The sequence below is a fragment of the Pogoniulus pusillus genome, chromosome 30, assembly GCF_015220805.1.
Source record: "Pogoniulus pusillus isolate bPogPus1 chromosome 30, bPogPus1.pri, whole genome shotgun sequence".
NCBI classification, from domain to species: domain Eukaryota; kingdom Metazoa; phylum Chordata; class Aves; order Piciformes; family Lybiidae; genus Pogoniulus; species Pogoniulus pusillus.
Window position 1 is genome coordinate 17,352,019 of NC_087293.1, and position 23,103 is coordinate 17,375,121.

General features: G+C 52.5%; 2 protein-coding genes across 4 annotated transcripts in view; both read right to left on the minus strand.

Moving 5' to 3' along the window:
• Positions 1-3,521, minus strand: part of SPECC1L (sperm antigen with calponin homology and coiled-coil domains 1 like) — a 65,115-nt gene extending 61,594 nt beyond the window's left edge. The window contains exon 1 of one of the 2 annotated variants that reach the window (XM_064168124.1): positions 3,402-3,521. The gene's annotated coding sequence lies outside the window, so the exon portion shown is untranslated. Of the gene's footprint in view, positions 1-2,923; positions 3,035-3,401 lie in introns of those variants that run through there. The other variant, XM_064168125.1, reaches the window with a different exon arrangement.
• Positions 3,522-5,592: 2,071 nt separating this feature from the next.
• Positions 5,593-23,103, minus strand: part of BCR (BCR activator of RhoGEF and GTPase) — a 90,105-nt gene continuing 72,594 nt past the window's right edge. The window contains exons 17-24 of one of the 2 annotated variants that reach the window (XR_010307902.1): positions 16,462-16,521; positions 16,248-16,357; positions 15,374-15,513; positions 14,539-14,673; positions 13,927-14,032; positions 12,746-12,908; positions 11,786-12,185; positions 5,593-5,971 (exon numbers count right to left, since the gene is read on the minus strand). Coding sequence is in view for 1 of the 2 variants with exons in the window: in XM_064168849.1 (XP_064024919.1) it covers positions 12,096-12,185; positions 12,746-12,908; positions 13,927-14,032; positions 14,539-14,673; positions 15,374-15,513; positions 16,248-16,357; positions 16,462-16,521 (804 nt within the window). In the remaining variant the exon portion in view is untranslated. Of the gene's footprint in view, positions 5,972-5,998; positions 12,186-12,745; positions 12,909-13,926; positions 14,033-14,538; positions 14,674-15,373; positions 15,514-16,247; positions 16,358-16,461; positions 16,522-23,103 lie in introns of those variants that run through there. The other variant, XM_064168849.1, reaches the window with a different exon arrangement.

Consider the following 23,103-nt stretch of genomic DNA (forward strand, 5'->3'; position numbering starts at 1 on the left):
TCTTCTTTAATGCTATTTAAACACACTGTTGGCCGCTCAGTGTCTTTCCCTGCACAACACTGCATATATACCACTTACTTGCAGGCAGTCGTTAGCTTGGCTTGGTTCTGGCACACAGGCCTGGAAAATAGTACTAACTGAGGATCACACAAGACTCATCTTTCAAAAATGTCAAACCAAGTCTTGAAGTAAGTAAAAGTGAGCTATTTTCTCTCTTGGAAGTTTCTTTAAGTGGCTTTATGACCCTTTCACGTGTAAAAAAATGGCTAGATCCAAATTATTACTTTTGCATTGAAATCTTGCAGATTAACCCGCTCTCAAAAGCTTCTTTTCATCCAACTTCACAATTTATCTTGTATTACCCTCTTCTGCAGTCTGGGAAGCCACTGTTTCTGCCACTTATTTGCAACAGTGTCAGGTCTTTGTAAAATGAAAGCATCCTGAGACCCTTCCTTACACAGATGAAGACATGAAGCTGTAGTGCCTTGACAGTACTGACCCCCACTTTCCCAAAGCCGTGTGTGTGCAAACTCTAAGGATGTTAAATGTCAGACCACAGAGCCCTGTGATTCCTTGCAGGCTGCATTAAGCTGGAAAGTGCTCCAAATGGTGGCTCCTGTGATCATTTCAGAGGAAATAAGCTCAAAAGAAACAAGAAACATGCTCCTTGTGAGTAGTCTCTGGAGGCTACGATGAAGAATACACTCAGCTTCTAATGCCTGCATTTTCTCCCTTTCCCAGTACAAAGGCTAAACACGAGATCAAAGGGAGTGATTCCTGAAGGCAGGAAGTACAAGCATTACACTTCTTGCGCTGGTTTTCCCACCAAGCAGCAGAGGTTCAGTGACATGAGCAGTCTCATTTGCACACCTCTAGAGCTAGATCCTGGCTGGCACGGCAGGCTCCGGCATCGCCAGATCAAGGCAAGAAACAAAGAACTTGTGAAGCACGTCAGTGGGCTTCCAGTGCACACTGCCTCTTACTGAGGACTCTTTCTCCTCTGTCATACTAACAGTAAAGCACAAACTTATTTCCCTTCACCACATCACCTGCATGAGTATATGTATTCATAGCTAAAAGTCTAACCGTACAGCAGCCAACCTACCCTGTACAACGAAATCTTTACAGCATTAAAGTAACTATTCCAACATGCACTTGGGTAGCAACTTCCAACTCTCACTGCTGCAACCCGGGCCAGACACTCTTCTCCAGGCTAGCACCACACCTGCACTGCTGGATTTGTGACTATACAGTCAAAATCGCTTTTCCCTCTCCATGGCAGGAAGGGTGGCTATATCCCATGCCTGTCTGGAGAAGTCCTGCCACTTGACACCTTTAAATGACACCCTGTATGGCTCAGGAAAATGCCAGGTGTCCAAGCTAAGCCACACTAGTGACAGACATCAGCCTACACCCCAAGGTTTGAGTTCCTACCATGGAGGCACTCTCCAGTAAGGGAAATCTTCCCTCAAGTCGTTGATAGCATGCCTGGAAGGCCACAGAGATGACACTGCGTTAGAACACAAAGGGAAAACACGGCAGAGCTGCAAAGCTGCAAAACACAGTAAGAAGCACAGTCCATGGGAACTGGAAATCCCTGCACAAAGGTTTGCCTGCTGCAATGTTCCTCCATCATCAGATTTTAATAAAACAGCCCTCTGTGCTACCAGCGAGAGCACAGATCTGTATCAACAGCACACCAACACTCACATCAACAAACGGCCCCCTGGCCTGAGCAGATACAAGAGCTGGGAAACGTGGCCTTCGACGTTTACTCAGACAGCACTGTGCTGGACAGAAACGGTGCAGGCAGTTACAAAGATTTAGAGATCTGAGCTGCTTTGCTCCCCAGTTACATGTTGTATGCCACAAAAAACAACCAAACAGAAATGGGTCTTCAGACAGACAAAAACATCTTAAGTTCCCTTTTCCCTGATTTCGGAGGGTCCACCAGCCCAGAGTCTGCTTTTTCCGTTAGCTGCAAATGAAGCGGCAGTGTCACAAGAAACTACCCCAGGCTCAGCCTCTCCATTTTAGTATCAGACTGTTTACAATTACTTGCTCTTGATTTTTGTGCGCAACAATCAACTGGGCTAAGAGTAGGGAGGAGAATCTGCACTTTGGAGCCACTGCAAATCTCTCCTACGATTCACGGGGTGTTAGAAGCAGCCACTGGCTTTAGCTTGCCTACCTTTCAGCAGCCAAAGTCCATACCATTAACTGTGCAGGAAACGGCAGCAGAAGGTTTATGTTTGCCTTTCGGGTGAGTAGAGCTTGCACAGGCTACGTCCTCTGACAGAACCTATGGCCCTTCAGGACACTTCTTAGCTGCTGGAACTATTTAGAAGACCCGTTTTCTGCTTCAGGGGGGATGTGTTTTCCAGATCCTAGCACAGGCAGATGCTTCGTGCAGCCACAGACAGCGAGACGCTGCGGTGGAGAGAAGCGCGCAGCTTGCTGTGCATCGGTACTGTGTTGGGTCTTCCCTCGACACAGAGTAGAGAAGACTCTCAGGACAGGCTGGTGACTCTGATTTTGGCTCAGCCGGAAGAACCTATTTGTTTCCACCCCTGGCACTACCAGATCGCATAAGGCTTGCAAGAAGGCACACTCTGAGACAGAAGGTAGACAGCGAGCACAAAGCTAGAACTTGTGGGCTCCTTCTGCTATAACAACGCACTCCAGAGAAGTTCGAGACAAGAATCCAGAGAAACGTCCTCCCCACCACACCACAACCTAGCTCCAAAGGCGATGAAGCGCAGGGACTCTACCTTTCTCCTCAGAGAGCTCCCACAGGCACCACCACCGTCCCCTTCCACAGGAACAAGCCAGCAGCACCGAACAAACGGTCCCGCAGCGGGATAGAAACCCGGGAGAGCCAGACTCTGGCCCGCTAGCCCAGAGCCGCGAAGCCTCCCGTTACCTCACAGCCTCCCGGGCAGACGAGGGACGCGGCCTCCCCCGGGGGCGGCTGTCGCCGGCAGCGCCTCGGAGGGACACTCACAAAATGGGTGACAGGGACGCCGCAGCGCGCCGAGAGGGCAGGGAGGAGGCCGCCGCGGGGCGGCCCCGCGGGCGCGGGGGGGGCTGAGGAGGGCTCGGGGCGGCTGTCACCGCCGCGGCCAGCTGGGAGGGCAGGCGGCGAGGGGGCTGACAGCGCGGCCGTCGACGCCTCGGGGGCAGGGGTGGCGGCGGCGGTGCTGAGGGGACCCAGGCTCGGCCCGGGCGACGCGGGAAGAGGCTCCCCGCGGCAGTAAGGCGCTGCGGCCGGCAGGAGCAAGAGGCAGGCGGCAGGAACCCGGGGCATAGGCCTTGTCGGGGCCTGCGCGGCCACGGGCGACCCCTGGGCGGGAGGGCGGCCGGCCGGGGGTCGGGGCTGAGCTGGGCTCGCCGGCGCTTACCAGGCAGCCGCCTCCGTCCCGCTTCTTCGCGGCGCGGCCCGAGTCTCGCGGGACCGCACCGGGTCGGGTCCGGTCGGGCCGGGCCGGGCCAGGCCGGGCCGCGAGCGCCACGGCGGGAGGGGGAGGGGGCGCGAGGGGCGCGCGGACGGCAGCGACCCCCCCCGCCCGCCTCCGCCTGCGCCCCGCCCCCAGAGGGCGGAGCCTCCGCACTGCACACGCGCAGCGCCCCGCGCGCCCGGCCCCGCCGAGCTGGGGTGGGAGGGCTGCGGGCAGCGGCCGCGCATGCGCCCTAGCGCCCTCCCGCGCCCCTCCCGCAGGGGCGTGGCCGGGCGTGGCGCCTCGCGCCGCGCTGCCCCCGGAGGCGGGAGGCGGCCCCGGGAGCTGCCCGCGGCGGAGGGACGGCGGCCGGCTGGGGCTCCCCCTACGCTGCCTCTGGCGGTGGCGTTCGGCAGCCTGCCGGCCAGGCTGCACGGGCGCTCTGCACCCCTTCGTCTGCGGTGGCCCAAGGCCTGTCTGTCGCTGCCGCAAAAGCAGCGCTGAACTGTAACGCTGGAGCGAAATCGCAGCTTTGGCGCTCCGGAGGAACCTCGTGCGGTGGGCGAACCCGCGACTGCAGCAACGCTTGGAGGTGCGGCCGCAGCCGCGGGCAGCGCCAGTGTGCGACAGGCAGGGGCAGAGCGGGGCCGAGCCGCCGCCGGGCCAGCCGCAAGTCTGTGCCCTACACGACAGGTGACCTTTCAGGCCCCTTCTAACTTGAATCGCTCTATTGAGCTCTGAATCATCGGGGCCGGCCTTAGCAAAAGCAGTCTAGATGAGGCGGCCCAGTCTCTGTCCAGCTGATTCTTAACAGTGTCCAGTGTCAAGGCCTCCACCTTCCCTGGGGAGATCATTGCAGTGGCTTAGTGTTACTGTGAAAAGTTGTCCTCTGTGTCCAGTCATCTTTTTCCATGTGATTCCTAGCAAAAAAGGGCGTTTTCATTCATTTGCATTTAGGTTTTCATCTGAGGGAGGAGCAAGTGCGTAACGGTCGTAGAGAACACTGTTGTGCTCGGTTGGAAGAGCTGTGTGAACGCAGGCTTCTACCTCCTGTTCAAAGACTGCACTAAGCTCAGCTGTGTAGCTCTGTGTTGTCATGCAGGATGTCTGTGGCAGCGAGTAACAAACGACTGCTGCCAATAAACCCAAACGAGTGTTGGTGCTTCAGTGGGAGATAGAGCAGAGTCCCTGATTACAGGCACGGATAGGAAATGCCATGAAAAAGTGCTGATTTTACATAGCCCTGTGGAAACGTCCCCACCAGGACTTCTGTTTAGCTCAGACCATGGGTTAAAGTCTCTGTCCCAACAGCAGTGTGAGGCTGCGTCGCAGCTTCTTCCCTAGGGTACCTTCCCTCCTAGAATGCACAGGGCTGCAGGTTGCTGAGGTCAGGTATGGCTGACAGCAACCTCGTCAGAAATGGAGTTTCTAATAGTGTAAATCCACATAAATTAGTCTTTATTTCATCAGAATGCCCTTTAAACCCGAGGGAAGCAGCAGGAGGGCTGCCTGGAACACAAGAGACACCTGCTTAGGTGTAGCAATTTGCAGGGAACACCCGTGGCTGTCATGCACTCATCTGTTCTCTCTCACCCTGCTCCAGCCTCAAGTTTCATTCATTCTGTCTCGTTGTACACAGGCAGGGTACTGCAAGTGCACAGCGGCTGAATCTGCACCAGCCTCACTCTGCCATTCACCTCAAGCCAGTGGCAGTGCTGCCTGCCCTGGTCTGCAGGTTGGGGGGAAGCAGCTGAGAAGCACCGGTCTGGTAGACAGCAAAGAGGTAAGGCAGTAGGGGCATAGCTGCGAGCAGAGCTCCTGGCAGGAACCAGCAGCTGGGGCAGGATGTGACACCGTCTAGGCTCCCTCGGGAGCATCCTCGCACTAGAGACAGGCTTCGGAACTGAGTGAGAGCCCTTCTGCAGAATGCCACACTGGGGCTAGCTGGAAATGGGCTTGAAACTATTTGATATTCCACAGATACAGCCCTGGTAGGAAGCACAACTGACAGTTTGCTCAGTTTAGGGGTAAGCAGGGCACTGCTTTCTTTACCTGCATCTCATTTTGGCAGTTTTAAACACTATAGTGTCAGATTTCTATCTCTGCACTTTGAGACACCACCTTTGTGATCCATGCAGCAGGGCAGGCAGCTGGAGAGCTTTCAGGCAGGTATCTTTTTATTACAGAGAGCTTTAGATACGACGTTAAATCTGGGCTATAATGACATCAATATTCTCATTAAATAAAGCACCATGAGAACTTCAGTAACTGATTCCACCCTGAAGTACAGTACTTCTACAAGAGGATTCATACAGAGCTGGACTGTTAGCTCAGCCACTTCTCTGCCTTACATGCTAACTACTTCCACACATTAGAGCCAGTTTAGTTTAATTCATCCATCACCCTGAACCAGTCTCTAGTTGCAAAGGGGCATGGGTTTTACCTTGTAAAGGATGGAAGAGCACGGTTGAGTTCCACACCTCTAGCAGGCGAATGCAGGTCACACAGTCAGGGTAGGAGCTGCCTAGTTTTCACTTAAGTAAGAGCAAAAGAAGCAAACATAGATACAGGAGATTTTATTTAACATTGTGTACAAACAAAGGCTACAAATGCCTTTTTCCCCCCAGATACAGTTTTTGGATCCCTTTTTCATACCACTTTTCTCAGAAATTAAAAATAAACTACCCAGAATGACAGCTTCCCCCTGTGCCTTTTCTTTCTCCTCTTTTTTTGGACCTAAACTGAGAGATGTTTGGCAGTAGAGTTCCAACACCTTTCAGTAGTAAAATCTTGGGATTAGGTTTTCTGTCCCCAGAGCAGAGCACTCTGAGGTACTGAAGCACTAAGCAACAGCAGTGTCAGATGTCACAAACGGACTCCTTCAAACAGTGCCAGCAAGATTAACTCTGATGAAACCCAGACTTATCCAAACAATAACGAGTTGTCTTCTACACCTGATAATTTAGCACTAATCATATAATTTAATTGTATTTATATTTAAATAAATAGTCTTAACTCCTTTCCTTGCAGTTCTTCACAGAGTATGAACACTTGTAATCCTAGGGATAAGAACAAACTACACAGCTTGGGTTTACTGTTTGTTGGTTTTCTTTCCTGGACAGACACAGGAGGGACATCTCAGTGACCTGATGCGAGATCATTTTTCAACGCAGTCTGTCACTGTGGTGCTTCCCAGCCACCCACAAGCATTTCTTGTGCTCTCTTTGCTGCCTTGGTTACCACTGCTGTCCCACCTCTTGGAACACCTGGCCCTGCACGGGTGGGTCTCAGCCAGGACTCCAAATACATTACTGAAGGGTCCATGTGTAATTGTGATGCTCAAACCAAGACTTCTCAGGCTGAGAAGCAATGAAGAAGGCATTAGAAGAGGCATGTTGTGAAGAAGCATCCTTTTGTTACAGCAACTTGTGCACTGCCACCTACTGCATTTGGAAGTCGTTAGGGATCAGGTCCAGCTGATTATTTGTGTAACATGTTTGTGTGCTCCTGGTTTCCCCCAAAATGGCAAAAAATGGAGGAAATTTGAGCTACTCTGTAACTGGGCATTTGAGCATTCACTTAGGCACAGTGAAAAGGAACAGTAGGAGTCTCTTCCTGTAACTACCTCGTGGGTCTCTGGAGAGATGTGAGCATCTCAGGCCCAAAGACATCTGCTCACTGGTGGGCTCTGCCCGTTGTCATCTTTGCTATGGGTCATTAGCAGGAAGCTGGTTTGTACACAAGGCTGCCTTCCAATACCTCTGGGGACAGACCGTGGCCTTGTCACATAAATCATCCTGCAGATCAGAGAAATGGCTCACCTGTGAGCGCCAGGACTGCACCAGCCCAGAGCTTTGGCAGTGCCTGGCCCAGGCACCAGAGGACTGCAGTATTTCAGTTCTCTCCAAGGTCCCCTCTTCTCCCTGTGGGAGCTGTGCACATGAGTGTGGCAAATGCCATCGAAGCTATTGGCATGACCCAACCTGCATGGGTTAGAAGGGACCAGCAAAGGCCATCTAGTCCTACCCCCTCTCCAGCGATTCCACCATGAGATGGTGACAAAGAATCAGCAGTGGAGGCAAAACAGCTCATGCAATAGTTCTCTGATTCTTGGCAACAGCATTTATGTATTCTCTTGACCTGTAAGGCCTAAATCCAGCGAGCTGGCCACAGAAGGGGGAGAATGAAGGTAAGCTGTGTGCTCAGGTTTGCTCTGGCCCTGCTGTCTCAGCACACCGGGGTACTTTATCCCTGCAGGCCACCAACAGAGGTTTAAGCAAGCAGCTTGACCTGGTTCTGTTAGCTTTTGCCTTCCTTGCAGTGGAGTTTCACCTGTCGGAACTCACAGATTTCACTGCTGCCCTTTTGCTATTGCCACAGGGTGAAAAAACAAGGAAGAGAGTAGGAGCTAAGCTTTGCTTTCTCAGCACTGAGCTGTCCACTGTCAGCAGCACAGCAGAACTGGGAGGCTACAGCAGCTCAGTTCCTGGTGCTCCTACATTAATGCTTCCTGGTGAGCCAGTCCTTGCTCACAGCTATCTCGGGCACAGGCCTGCTTCTGTGACCCGATGTGAGGACTTCTTCCTACTTCCAGACCATGTGAGCTGAGTGATCCCAACTATGCCTCTCTTTTCCGTGTGTGTTGCAACAGAAGGACCAACCAGTGAGCAACCAGAGGGCGTTGAGTTTTTTCCATCAGATTTTAAACATTTTTAAAGCCAATTTACTTTTGATACAAACTTGCAAGACGGGCAGGGCAAGAGCAGTGAACCCTTTGTGACCCCTGCCCGCGTTACAAGGGTGAGGACCAATGTGGCGATCCGGGTAAGCTCTGAAGAGCTGCACATCTGTTTGAGTATCAAACCCCAAGAGCAGTACATCTGTTCGAACAAACTCAAAGAGCAGAAGGTTTGCTTGGATGAGCTCAGGAACCAACCCACCGAGCCGGCGGCGCCACCGGCTGGGCTGCGACACCTCCCCGGACACGGCGCCCGCCCCCTCGTGGCCAGCACGGGAGGTGCAGGTGCGCTCCGTGCGCTGCGTGCGGACTGCCTGCGACAGGCGCTGCGGGTCAGAACAGCGGCAGGCGGTCAAGTTACTCCCCACGCCGCCGAGTTCCGCCCTCAGCTGACGCGCGGGGAAAGCGCAGCATTGAAATACAGCCTGGACCAGTCCAGCCACTGCCTCAGCTCGTCAGAAGCGTGCAAGAGTAAAGAACAGCAGCATGTGAACGGTTTCAGTTTGGTTTCTGACACCCACACACGGCCAACACAAAGCTGAGGCTGATGAGGAACTTATTTCTTGCCTATCTTTGAAACCTTTCCCCTAGTTTGCTTCGCTTATTTTTCACATTTTACTTAACAACCTACTCAGTGTTAAAAACATCCATGAGAATTTCCAAATAGTTGCTAAGTGGCAGGAAGCTGCTGCTCAGCCCTCTGCTGCAGCTGGAGACACACAGGCTGCAACTGAGGGCTTCCTTTTACACACCTCTCCAACACAGCACAGACTGAAAGCAGAAGCTGCCAGGGCACGCAGGTGAAGGGGAAGTTTGTGCTAGTTCGCTCTTATCTTGTTGCTATTGTACCTTTTTGACAGAGAAAACAGAAGAGTTCAGTTTTCTGACACAACCCACAAGGGAAGATGTGAGTGTAGAAATCAGGCCTTCTCTCAAGCCATGGTTTGCAATTCCCTTTTTGTTTATGTCTGATAGGGCTTATTTAAAAATAAAACAAACCCAACCCCACACACAGAGCAGCCACCATCCCTGCAAAAGAACACAGAAGCCTTCTGGGAAGCCCTTCTGCAAACACAAGGCTGTTCAAACCCCTTCCATTGCGAGATTAAAGGGAACTGCAGAAGTCAATCCTGACGTTTCACACCAGTGCAGGAGTTCAGCAGCAGCACAAGAGCTGCTATCTTTTCCAGCCCAAAATCACCAGCTTTGGGGAAAACATCTTCATACTTAACAGAAATAATTAACCGGTTCAGTTAAATTAACTTCTTTTTTTTTCCCTGATCCACATGCCTGCATGTTAGACAAAGTTACACTAGAACTGAGCATCCTAACCAGAGCCTAAAAGCAACAACCTGGAACAGTGTAACAGCAACCGAGGCCAAAGGGACTCCTCGGTGCCCACAGCTCTGGAGCAGCTGCTTCAGAGTAAAATCAGCTCCTACATAAATAAAAATAAAACACTCGGGCAAAAGGAAATTGGCACAGTCAGCATGGTATTGCTTTCCAGTTCCAATGCTGCAAAGAGCAGCCACAGATTCCAAACACCAAAGGAAAAGCTGTCTCCAGCCACCTGGCCTGCTTTGCTTGGGTGGCTTCCTTCCAAGCCAAGCTGCCAGCAGTGCCCCTGCCTCGGCCACGCTGAAGGGCACGCAGGGGCCAGCCTGCAGCGACAGAACTGCTGCAGAGCCACTGGCTGAACATGAGAGCAAACAGAAACAAACCCAGGGAGAGTGGCTGCTGCTCCCCAGGGCTTCCCTTAAGTCAATGGTTTCCAAGACTGTGAGTAATTGAGTAATTTTTACCTTCAGAATGGCAAAAAAGAAAGAAACCAGGAATACAAAAGTCTGCAGCTTTCAGGTTTCCTTGCCTTCATTCCCTCCCTCCCCTAAAAAAGCACCTCCTACTATAAACACTTTCTCCTTCACGGGTTCAGAAGTTGGAATGTAGCGAAATACAGAGAAGAGAGAAGGAATTTCTAGTTGTACATTACATTACAAAGAGGTTTGCTCCCAGACCTAAGGAGGGAGGGACACTAAGCAATATTAAACTCCTATAAGATTCCTTACAAAGCATGCAAGATATTGATACACTCACACAATGGGGACGGAGATTGCTTTCGCTTCCTCGACTTCGCAGCTTCACAGTACAGCAACTCCTAACATTATGCAGCAGTCATTACAAAACCAGCTCCCTCCCTTGTTCTTCCTTCCATTTGGCTAAAGACTCCTTCGTTGTTTTGGCTTAACTGAGAGGCTGCAGATCACCCATCAGCAAGGTGAAATTCAGCACAGCAGGGCTGCTTTCCCTGTTGTATTTCCCCTCAAACGACAACCAAACTCTATTAATCTTTCAAAGTCTGTCCCTCCCTCCCCTCCTCATCCTGACTCCTTCCCTTGTCTTCAGGCTGAACTTGTTCTGTCACCAGGATGGTGACGGATGGATGCCACTAAATGGCTGCAGAGGAGGCAAGGGGGGCTGGAGTAGTTGGTGACAGTGGAATTGCTCCCACCCCTGGTGTGTGGCACAGCTGCTTCAGAGCCAGAAGGCTCTGCTCTGGGTACCAGCAGTGAGATGATGCTTTCAACTCCCTAGAAAGTGCTGCTGCCCTGTAGGCCTGGGCCACCCCCAGGGCTTCCACTGATGCAGAGAGGGAAAACACCACACTGGCGTTTGGCTGGACCTGTGTGCTGCTGCCTGTGGCCTGGCAGAGATGTCCTCACTGCTCTGCTTCCCACCAGGGCCAGCAGAATGCACTCTTCTCATCAGACTGTCCAGGAAGCACATTCTGACAAAGGCTACCCAGGTGCTTTTGTCTACCAGAAAAAGCTTCTTGTGGAAGCAATGAACAAAGCCTCCAAAAATTCAAGTATCACAAAAAGGTTCTCCAGGTCAAAGCCTGGAGGAAGCAGCCAGCCCAAACGATGGCCATGGGTTAGCTGCTTCTGTTCACAAATGCCTCACTCATTTGGACATTGCTAACAGCTTTGGAGTGCTGGCAGCTAACAGTTAGTTTGCATCAAGTTTGGTGGGGCCTGAGGAGTCCAGCAGCCCTGCCTGGCTGCCTGCAAACAAACGGCAGAGCCACAAACAGCACCGCTGGCTCCAGCCCCACCTGCTTCTCTCCTTTGCTGTCTTTGTTTATAGCGTAGCATCACTGGGCCTGGCTCCCCAGAAACCCCTCAGCAGTGCAGCAGAGGCAAGAGCAGGACATCTCCTTCCCTACAGCTGGATAAATGTTTGCAAAGGGAGGGGTGGGTAAGACCAAAAAAAACCCAAACCAGCAACAAAACCCAAACCAACAAAACTCCCAAAGAAATCATCAGCTGTAGCTGTATGCAAAACTCTTCCCCTTCTTTAGAATCTTGCTCCAAGCAAGACTTGGATTTCTGAGAAGGGAATGGGAAGGTCTGAGACCCTTCCCTTCCTCTCTCTTGCAAAGCAATGCTATTGTGGTGGCCTAGAACAGTACTTTAAAAACAGCAGTTATTAAAGACACAGTTGTGAGCTATCCTTTCCCCCTCCTTGCCCAAAGAGGGGCACCCTAGCAAGTGGTGCAGCAGAAATCTGGAAGTTTCTTTATGATAAATTAAATCCATAAAGTGAGGAATACCTTCAGTCCCTCCCAGCAGTAACAGCCACCCTCTGTGGTGCATTTGTTCAAGTGCCTGTTGCTCCTGCTGGCAGAGATTCTGCACAGCTCCATCTCCGGCTTGGCTCTGGTCCTGCCAATCAAGAGCGGAGGTTTTTCCCCTTGCTCTTCAGCTTGTTCGTGGTTAGCAAGCAGCAGAAACGCTGCAGGCCTTCAATTCCCAGGACAGGAGCAGGCCAGAAACATCTGCAGGAACACATCTGTCTCTTTCTCAGGTGTGGCAGATCTGTGCCAAGAGCAGTTTGTTGTGTCTTGTCGGTACCGCAGGCACCTACACCTCTGTGGAAAAGAGAATGCTTTGCCTCTTGCTGTCTGGGGTAGGGATAGTCTCTAGCTGCAGGAAGTACAGAAGAACTTGAACCTAGGAAGAGAAAGAAAGGTAACAATAAAGCTCTCTTGGCTCATTCTCACCTGGCTACCACAGCAACCCCCTGCAGTTCTGGACTGGGGTTAAGGCTGTGTGCAACAGCAGCAGTAGGACAGCTCACACTGCCCCAGAGACAGCTTTTCCAGCTCCAGGGTACAAAAGGCAGCAGTGGCCAAAGAAAGCTGAATTTAGCACAGAAGTTCACTGTGCATCAGTGAAGGTGAATGAAGTGCTGAGGAGCATCACCGTGAGGTCCTTTAATCCCAGGTGAGCAGGAGGGCCCTTTGAGACACCCCTCAAGCCATCCTGCTGTGCCCAGACAGGACTCTGTGTCCTGACAGGTCTTCAGGGGAAGCTGGAGTCCTGCAGATGCAAACTGACCTGCCCTGCAGACACAGCTCTGCAGTCTAGCACAGCTGTGAGGGTGGCCAGTTGTGCTCCTCTGAACCACTGCCAGAAGAACACAGCAGGGGGGCTGCACCAGGCCCCGCTGGAAGACTGCACTTTCCCACACTTGTCTTCCCCAGATTCCAGCAGCACACTCAGGATTTTACCTGGGACATGACTTCTAGTGACCAGCTGTCAGTCATTGTGATAGGCTGGGTGGGGTTGGCAGGGATTTTGCTGTCCTTCTCTGAAGGTCTGAGCAGCGTTGGTCCAAAGACAGTTGCCAGATTGTGCAGGGACATCTTGTTGACACTTTCCCTCTCAGCAACCCTGGGAGAAGAAACAAGGAACAAGGCAGATCTTATAAACACCTGGGTCTGGAGGCGTGCTTCACTAAGAAACCACACTGACTCCTCTGTGAGGAGCTTCAGACGCATTCAAGGAACCAGTTTCTCCACGTGGCCCCAGATGAACTTCAAAGAGCTTGGTCTGACACAGCCACAGTCTCCAGGCACTCTACCGCCATGGCTGAAACTCGGGGAGCAAGCTGGGAACAGTTTTGGTTGTTCTGCCTGCTGCTTACTGCCTGGGCAGGCAGAATAGGCACAGGAATAAAGGAAAGTTTTCCACTTCAGTTTTACAAATGAGAAACTGAGGCACAAAGGGTAAGAAATTCACCCAAGGGCAGAAAGTCTGAGCAGAAACACAAGTGAGGCCCAGGTTTCCTGGATTTGAATCCGGGAGCTCAGTCACAAGATCATCTTTCACCTCTCCAGTGACAGGCCCTGGCACACAACATGTCAGTGGTCACAATCTGCATGTGTCAGGCACATCACACACATGGAAATGCTGCAGCTGCAGCTAGATTCCAGACAGCATCAGGAAGCCCAGGCTAAGCAAGGAGTTGACAACCCCAGCTAGCAGGACTGCTCCAGCTTTAACCAATCTGCCAGGTGAGACTGCAGGCACCTCCCGAGAGGCCCTGCAATCCCTGAACCATGGCCAAAGCTGCACAGTTCATGCTAAAGCCTTTGCTGACCTTTGTATCCAGGTGCAGGGGCAGCTTTGCAGTGACTTGCAGCAGGAATTTGCACTGGCACTACATAAGCCACAAGAATTTTGTTACCCCTTTTGACCCAGTTCTATTCCCACTCATACTGAGAGGATCAGAATTTGGGAGTCAGAGCCTCACTGAGTGAGGATGAGACAGCAGTTATGGGATGAGGCTCAGAGCAGCAAATGCTTCTCCAGCTGTGTGACTCAGCAGAAAGCCCAGGAAAAGGCTCTGCTCTGCAAAAGCAGGAAGCTTTACAGATCCAACCCTGCCTAAAGCAGCCTCGATCCTTACCTCTTTAAATGGTCCAAAAGGAAAAGGAATGTCACAAGGTTGGGTTCTGGAAGCGATAACAACAAATTCAACATGCAGCTCTCCTTTGCAACAGGATCTGAAAGTGCTGCAAGGCAGAAAACAACAGAGCATCACCACAGGCAGGGAACGAGAACCTGACTGGCTGCTCCTGAGTGGGCTGAGATACACTGCAGGCTGGAGGCTTGGGGCACATCAGTACCCCTACAGGCTCTCCTCATTTTTCTCCAGCAGTTCAAGTGCTGTCAGACCTTGAACCAGCAGGAGGTTCTTCCCCTGCACCAAGATAACTCCACACTCCCAGGAGGGCTTCCCTGGCAGGCTGCATGGGGCAAACAGCAGGCAAGGCCCCACAAGGAGGCTGTCACTCTGTGAACCCACCCTTCAGAAACCTGCATGTTTTCAGGGCACAGGAAAGCAAAGCAACTCAAGCTCTCAGATGATGTCATCACAACGCCAATTTCTGAGCTCCACTTCCCTAAGAGCTTGTTCCAGGCTTCTGTCCAATGCCATAGACAAGGGTTTGGACTGCTCCAGCAGCAGCCTCCTGCAGAAGAGTTTTGGTCAGCAAAGGTCATTTTTGCTGCTACTCACCAATGCCCTCAGCAAAGTTGGGGTACAGCTCGTCCGTGAAGAGGGGTTCAGGCAGCTCCCGGAAGTAGAGCTTGAGGGTGCCAGCAATGGCGTTGACATCCATCTCACTCATCATCACCGACACGTCCTTGTTGTCTGCAAGAGGGCAGAGGGCAGGCAGGGTAAAGAAGCTGCTGGCCTTGTGCTCATTCTTCTTCCTTTGGCCTTTGCCTAGGCAGCTGAGAGCTTTCCTGTTTACATTCCTCCAGATCAAATGAGCTACCCTCTGACAACGGAGAGCTGCTGCACAAGCCGCTGCAAACAGCTCAGAGTTGTAAATCAAGTGGAGAGGATCTCATTCTGCCCAGGCTCAGTTCTGCTGTGCCAGCAAGCTCAGCCTGACCTGGCAGGGCCTGGCTTGACTGTATTTCACTCTCTGTTAGTGAGAAGTTGCTATTCCAACTCCCTGCCTCCAACAGCTTAGAACAAGAGCCTCTGCAGCTAAGTCCTACTGAGTCTAGCTAAAGCGCACAGGCAATTCAGGGCTCACATTTCAGTTTTGCTAGCATGAAGAACAACAAATCCACCTCCTTTCCCTAAACCAAACAGCCCAGCTAGCAGAGCCAGCAGTGCTCTCAGACAGCTCAGGGTAAACCAGCATCTAACACAAAAGTTGTTCTTCCAAGTGTGAAACACTCTCACTTGCACTGCTGGGGACTCAAACGCTGAACAACTTTCATCAGACACACACCCAGGGTTAAAATGGTTCTCTTTGTGCAAGCAGCTCTGCCTCTTAATGCTTGTGTCCTGACAGGCAGCAGGTGCAGGTTCTGAGGGTGCAGACACAAATACTTACTGACATCAAAGGCAGCTTTCAGAGCCTGGATGTCGGTGGCAACGCCCGAGACACGGTAGATGCCCACCTCCTCCATGCCCCGCCGCTCGATCTCCTCCACGCACTGCCGCACTATGTAGGGCACCTTCGATCTCTCTCTCCTGGAAAGCCAGAGAGCAGAGCTCAGTGCTGCCCAGGTGCCCAGTGCTGGCTAGCCCAGCTAAGCTGCCTCAAACCCCCCCATCTGGAAAAGGGGGTGCCAGGGAGCCTGAGCAAGCACTCGAGCCGCTAATGATGGGGAGAGCTTTCTGACTCAGCCTGGCTTTGGCTGTGCTGCAGCCGCCCTGAGCACTTGGGCTTCTGGCCAGGTCCCAGTGCCCCTAGAGCACCACTCTGCACAGGTAATGAGAGGATTCCCAAGCAGTCCTTGGATACATAGCAACAGTGTTCCTTCCCAACTAATGCAGTCCCACAGGGAGGAAATCCCACACTTCCCAAACTATAACAGAACAAACAGGTTTCTTTTGGCAAATGACTCATGACAAAGGATCAGGGGTCAAAATAACAGAACAGGATCCAAAGAGCTGGAACATTCCTGGTTATGGAAAGGAAGCCTCACTGTTCAGTGGCTCTGGAGATTTGTGACCAAGCCCTCCAACAAGAAGTAAAGGGGAAAGGGGTCCTGCCTGCCCTCAGCACGTGTGAGCCAACGCCTTGGGTTTCAAAGCCTGTCTGCACCGCCGCATGTTCCCCTGCTGAAAACGAAGCTCAGAACATGGCCAGCACCTCCTTTCTGCAGCCACAGCCACCTAAGTGGGACTGACAGACCCCTCAGTGTATGCCACTGGCCAGCTGGCTGCAAAGCAGTAGGGAGGAAGATGCCCCAGCAGCTCACTTGGTGACAATAGCAATCTTGACCCCGAAGACACCAGTCTGCTTGCGCGACGGCATCCTCTTGAGGCTGAACTCCCGGCTGGTGAACTTCACCGACAGCTTCACTTCCACCTGGGCAGGAGAGAGCAGCTGTGACCCACCAACCTCCTGGCTGTGCTGCGACCAAGAGCAACGAGCTGCAGCACAGAAGAGGGACAGCGCCGACTTCTGCTTACCCCGTTCATGGAGATGACTGTGCGCTGCCAGTCCTTGTCCTGCAATGCCTGTGGGTCCAGCTGGAAAACATGGAAGTTATCCATGAGCTAGGAAAAGACTCCAGAAGAATCAGCTAGGCTGGGATGCTTTGGCAAGCAAGCAGAGCACTACCACTTTCAACAGCTTATTTCTTTCCCATGGGAAAGCACACAGCAAGGTTTGCCAGGTTTCAGCAATGGGACACTTGGTGTGCAGGTCCCTGGCCAGAGCTGCTGGGGAAATGCAGCAGCAGGTGTGCAGGGGCTGCCCAGCAGCAAAGGCAGCCCCAGTGAGCAACCTCAACCTCTGAAAGCAAAGAGCCTCAGCTTGTACAGAAGTGAGAACTGCACTCCCTGTTGTAGCACAACAGGCACCTTGAGAGAGCCAAACTGCCCCACCCCACAGTCCTAGGAGTCAGAAAACGAGGAGACACTTCTGCAGTAACTCTGATTTAAAGAGAGGCCACTGCCTTCCTGGGCATTTGGGATTTGAAAGAGAGGCCACTGCCTCCCTGGGCAGTTTCATAGAGACAGGTGAGGTTGGGTGAGGAGAAAGCACTTAAAGAAAACACCAGGCTGGAGAACTACATAGATCTTAGCTACAAAGCTAATGACTTCCAAGAAGACTTTGTTCCACTGAATTCAAAAGACATAATGACCCCAACGGTGAGATCAAGCAGTAGAAATGTGAGACACAGACAACAGAGACAAGCAACTTTCAACAAACTGAACCTCTGTCCTGACCCGACAGAGAGAAATGGAGAAAATGAGCCCAGAAATCAGGGGAAGTTGTTCCTTCTTCAACCTGCCTATGCCTTTTCACTTGAGCTTGAGCAGGAAGAACATCTGGCCCTGCTTTTGCAGGAATCTATTTAGCAGACAAGTTCTGAAGCAAAGCCCTGGTTTCCCATTCCCAGCCTTGCTTGGTCTCTTTTGAGTGCTCAGTTGTGAGCCTGAGGAGCAACTGACTGCAGTACCCAAACATCACCCAGCAACCCCAGTACTGCCTGGGGCAGTCCAGACACATCTGAACTGCTCAAGAGTGGCACTCAGCTCAAGCTAGAGAGCAGAGGAGAGAAAGGAGCTGCCAGCAAGGGGACTTCCATCAGCAAGGCAGGACCAGCCAAAGCCAGCAGAGCTGGGTGCCCCCTGGGCTGGCTGGGGAGTGCTCGGCTCCTGAGCACAGAGCCGGCCAGAGCAGGAGGCTGCAGCGGCTCTGCGCGGACCTCGCTGTGCTCAGCTAACAGAAGGAGAGTCAGCAACTGCAGCTCTCTCTGCAGCACAACCCCTCCCCACACAGAGACCCAAGCAAAAGCAGGGTTCTGCCAGGCATGAGGAAATGCTGAAAGCCAGCAGCTGCAGCATGTTCTGGAGGGTCTCAGGGGCAACCCCACTCCCGCTCCCAGACCATCCACAAAGCAGCCCGACGCTGCTGACAGCTACAGAGACCAGACCCCCCGCGCCCTTCCCCACTCCCCAGGAAAGACAGTGAGCAGAGAGTACAATTTCCCCCTGGGTGCCGAGGCTGCAGAGAGCCCAAGCAGCAGCAGAGCGAGGCCCAACCTTATCCCTGCGCACTTTGTTGCGGACGTGAGCCCACAGCGGGACGCCGGCGGCGCTCGCAGCCTTCCCCGGCGCCCTGGACCGCTGCCTGCAGGTGCAGCTCTGGCAGAAACTCCTGAAGATCCCTTGTAAGGAATAGTCAGTAACCAGCAGCTCCCACATCGTGAGACCGCAGAGGGGAGGCCAGGGGACAGCAGCACTTAGCCGTGGCGCGACAGCAGCCCCAGTGCTGCGCTGCTTGCCAAGAGGCTTTGCTTATGAGGCTGGCGGCGCAGATCCGCCCCCGCCTGCGCCGCTGCCCAAGGCCCCTCAAGCTGGCCAGGCCCTAGGCTACTCTTTCCTGAATTTCCGTGCTGAAGTTTGGTTCCTTTCAACAACTGCATTCTTTCCCAGAATCAGGAGGAAACCAGCCCTGAAGTGTCCGGTTTCCTAGGAAGAGCTGCCACGCTCAGCATTCCTGAAAGCCTGGGCTCTCTGGCAGAGCTGCCCAGAGGGCTCTGCTGATGGACACAGCCCTAGCCCATCCCCCAGCTTTCCAGCAGTTTCCCTGTGCTTTTAGAATGGACCCCCTGCAAGTGTACTATTTACAGCAGGGAGAGACTGCCTAAGGCTGAAGGGGAAAGAAAGGTTTGAGCATTTGCCGGGCGTGCGGCAGGGTCCCGGCACAGCTGACCGAAGCTAGCAGGTTTCACCGGTTACGCCTCGGTGATGAGCAGCGAGCTCCTGCCACTGCACCAGCTGAAAGCAAGTCAACAGCTGCTAAAAACTGGGCCCAAGTCCTACCCAAGACTGAATATCTCACGGCAGCAAAGGACTGGCAAAAGCAGCGTGCTAGAGCTGAGGGCTCACAGAGCCTCTTCCTCGCTGGGTAACTCCTGGAGCTGAGCATGTACTTGCTGCTACCTCTTGCTCCTTTAGCCCTGCACTCCTGTTGCAGGGCTGGCAGGACCCTCCCCCACTCCCCACCTGCTGTTTGACTCTGCTGGAGAACAGCTTGTGCTGAATGGAGACAGCTGGGGAGAGCAGGCACCAGGGAGTAAGTCTGCCTGACCCCAGACAACCCTGCAAAAATCACCAGCAGTAACAGCAGCAATTATAAAACTTAGATCCCCCCAGGTGCCTTTTAACCAACAAAGCAAAATGAGAGAAGCTAATAAAAGAGCAAAGCTTGAATAAACTCTCAGCAACACTGAGACAAAATCAGGCCTAACAGTCTGGTAAGTCACAGTAGGAAACGACAGTCAGGAGGAAACCAAAAATGTCACTTGGACTTGCAGCAAGCTTCCAGCCCTGGGCCCTTCTAAGGCCACCAAGAGCCACACAGCTGGAGCAGACAGGTTACAAAGCAGACTGAAGACAAAGAGGGTTAGTGAGTGTGATGCTGCAGCACAGAGAGGGCTTGTGACAAATGGTGTCATGCTGTCTTCTGGCCTGATTTGGAGGTGAGTGAGCTGGCAGGAGGAACAGTGAGCAGAAGAATGCAGTTTGCAGAGAGGGTGCCAAAAGGAGGCTGCGTGGAGGCAGCGCGCACAGAGGGCTCACTTGGCCACCTCGGGCAGGGCGGCACTGGGAAATGGCTGCTGCTGCCAGTGAAACTGACTGTCCCTCTGAGCATGCCCTTCAGACAACAGCTTGGTTTAAGTGACAGAAGGACCTGTCTGTCTCCACTGGAACTGTCAAAGAACTACGTTGTTTCCACAGCCTGTGCAAACAGGACAGACCCACTGGATGCCTCAGGGACTGCATCTCAGTCCCCGCCAGAAGTGCATGCTGCACAGTTAGAAGCACAAATAAACTGGTTTGGCTTTACTCCCCCAGCACCTCCAGTCCATTTGTGCCCTCTTCTTTGGCATTGGAAGTGGCAAGCTGCAGTCTCAAATCCACTAACAAAGAAAATGCCTCTGTATGCTGCACAAAGAACAACAGAACAGAGCAGCTCTGCACCACATGGATTTCTGAGGGCAAGTCTCTGGCCCCTGTAGCAAGTTAGCACTGAATTAAGACAGAAAAATAGTGTGCAGCAGTCAGCAGAAGCTGAGTGTGCAGAGTGGTGAGGACCTGGGAGAAAGGTGAACCGAGGATGCTGCTCAACAGCAAATGCAAGCCAGGCACCAGGGAAAGCAGTGTCTGTGTTCGGCCCTGGGAAGCCACCACACAGAGCTTGAGGATTTTCATTTTTTCCCCAGAAGAGAAAACAAAACATCCAGAGAGAGGAAAAGACAAAGCAGCATCAGTGGAAATGAAATGCCTGGGAGCCAGGACTGGGGCAACCTTAAGGTTTGTGTGTTTTGTGCTGTTTATTCCCACTGCTTCCTGCCTTCACTGCATCTCCCTGGCAACTTTCCACTCCATCAATTCTTATTTGTAACTGATGTGACAGACACTGTCAGGCTCTCACTGCTGCTGGAGACTCCCAGTCCAGCCATAACCCCATCCTCCTGGGAGCTCCCTGCTGACACCTTCATTCTTCCCTCCATCACCCTTCAGCCATGGCCTGCTGCCTTCCATTCCCGTCTGTGTGGCTGGGACACTGCTCTGCCTGAGCAGGCTGCTCAGTGAGCTCCAGTGTGTAAAAGGTTTTCTGAGCTGACACTTGGAAGGCACAGCAAGAGACAATCTGGTTTACATGGAAAGCAGCCTGGACGCCTGACCCACTCATGAGCCCTGCTAGGAGACAGCTCAGATAATGGAGCGGATAAGAGCAATTGTTTTGCATGGCAACAGAGGAACGGTGGTGCTGCTGCCACGCAAGGACTGATCTAAGGTCACATCCTCTCTGGTTTTCCAGCACTGCTGTGAGGAGGAAATGGTTTGCTGAGCTGATCAAGCAGAAAAACAGTAAACAGCAAAGGAAGCAGCATTTCTGGAAGGCAGCAAGTGGAGACGATGGATCACAGGATGCCGTCTCAGTTTACCCACACGGTCTGTCCCAGGGCAGTGGCCAGCACTGCTCACATAGGTGCAGAGTGAGGACCAAACAAAAGGCTGCTCCACTCAAAACACGGGGATGTGCCTGCCACAGGGACAGACAAATTGCAAGAGCTGAAGGAACTGCAAAGCACCAGTGGAAATCAAAAGCCCCATAAAAACACAAGAGGAGCTGATGCTCACAACTGAGCCTTAGCCCATGTCCATCTCTTTGCCCCGCAGCAATTTCAGTTGCACAGTACACCCAGAGGCTGCACCTTCTCCCCAGGCTGTGGCAGAAGCCCCCAGCCATGCATGCCAGCCAGCTAAGCACTGCACACACAGTGCTGCCACTCCCAGCTCCGAGGAAGCCTTCGCTTCTGACCTCACAGGAGGTTCTCCTGGATTAAAACCTCGTGGGTCTATTTTTCAGGGTTAAAACTGGAAGGCTGTCAAGCAACAAAGTTCTTGCTTCTGGCTACAGGAGTAGGTAAACAAAATATTCCACAGGAAAAGAAAATATGAGCTAATTGCTGCCCATTCCTGGAAGCCCCTAACTACATGAACTAATTTCCAGTCTTCCTTCCTCCAGTGCCATTATGTAACAGAGATGTAATAAACATTTCACAGCTAACCCAGCCTTGGCTCCTCACTGCATTGTCTCCATCACTGCAGCTCAGCAGTGGTGAGTCAGAAATCCCAGCGGTGGGAGGCTGCAGGTTTACAATAACCCCTGGCTTCACAATTGAGCCAGCACAAAACCGGCCCCGTTCTGGCCAGCAGGGGGATGCAGGCACAACTCCTGACGGTGCCAGAGGCTTTAACTGAAGGGAACTCAGCAACAGAAACAACTCATCCAACCTGGCAGGCCCCGACTGTGCACAAAAAGACTTCGGTTCATCCAAGAGCTGGAGCACTTCTGCTCCGAGGACAGGCTGAGGGAGCTGGGGATGTTCAGCTGGGGCGGAGAAGACTCCAGGGAGACCTCAGAGCTGCTGCCAGTGCCTGAAGGGATCTTACAGGAAGGCTGCAGAGTAACTTTTCATGAGGGTTTCAAGGGGGAATGGTTTGAAGCTGAGACAAGTAAGGATTAGACTGGATCTTACAAAGAAGGTGTTGAGTGTGAGGGTGGTAAGAGTGTGCTGCCCAGGGAGGCTGTGGCTGCCTCCTGCCTGGAGGTGTTGAAGGCCAGGCTGGATGAGACCTTGAGCAGCTGAGTCCAGCTGAGAGGTGTCCCTGGGCATGGTGGGGAGGTTGGAAGAGACGAGCTCCGAGCTCCCTTCCAGCCTGAGCCATTCCAGGATTCTATGATCAAAACCATGTTTGTTTTATCCTGGGGTTTATTTTGTTCTGCATTTGGTTGTATTTGGGCTTTTTTTGTTTGTTTGGGGGTTTTGGGGTGATTCTGGATTTTTTTTTTATTCCTCACTGTTTAAGTTTCTCTAAAAGGGTCACAATAGAATTACTATTCAAGTGCTACCAGAAAGTGTTTCTGCTTCCAAACCTCAACACAAAATGGCTGCAGGCACAATGTACAAGTGCTCTGCACAAAAATGCCCACCCACGGGGAACAGAAGAGTTTAGAAGAGGTTCTGAATTGTCTAAACCTTTCTATGTAAAATATTTGAAGGATGCAGAGGGTGATTTCAGGCTCCCCCATTAGGAGCTCTCCATTAGGGGCATTTCAGGGCTGAAAACCTGCTCTTTTGTAGTTGCTCAGCCTCGTGGCAAAGAAGCTTTTGTGAGCAGGAAGGCCATACAGATTTCTGGTTAGCAGGAGACACACAGACAGGAGCCACCCGGTGCCGGCACTGATTGATTTGTACACAAATCTGAGCACCCACCACGTGTCTGGGGACAAAAGCTTCCCCTGAAAAGGCAGGGCTGCCTGGGGCTGCAAGGAGCCAGGGACAGGAACAGGCCTAATAGAGCTGATCGTGAAACGGCCTTGGCCTGTGTGACCACCACTCAGAGGCTGGAGAAAGCTCCCATCCATGCACTGATGAAGAGTCAAATGCAAATGGAGAACTGGTGACATTCTTCAGTGTGGCAGAGAGCAAAAAGGCATCCGGGCAGGGCCTCTGCACTGCATAGCAGCCAGCGCAGCAAAGAATGTGTCCTCAGGGTAAGCACTTAAACACCCTTCTGAAGCTG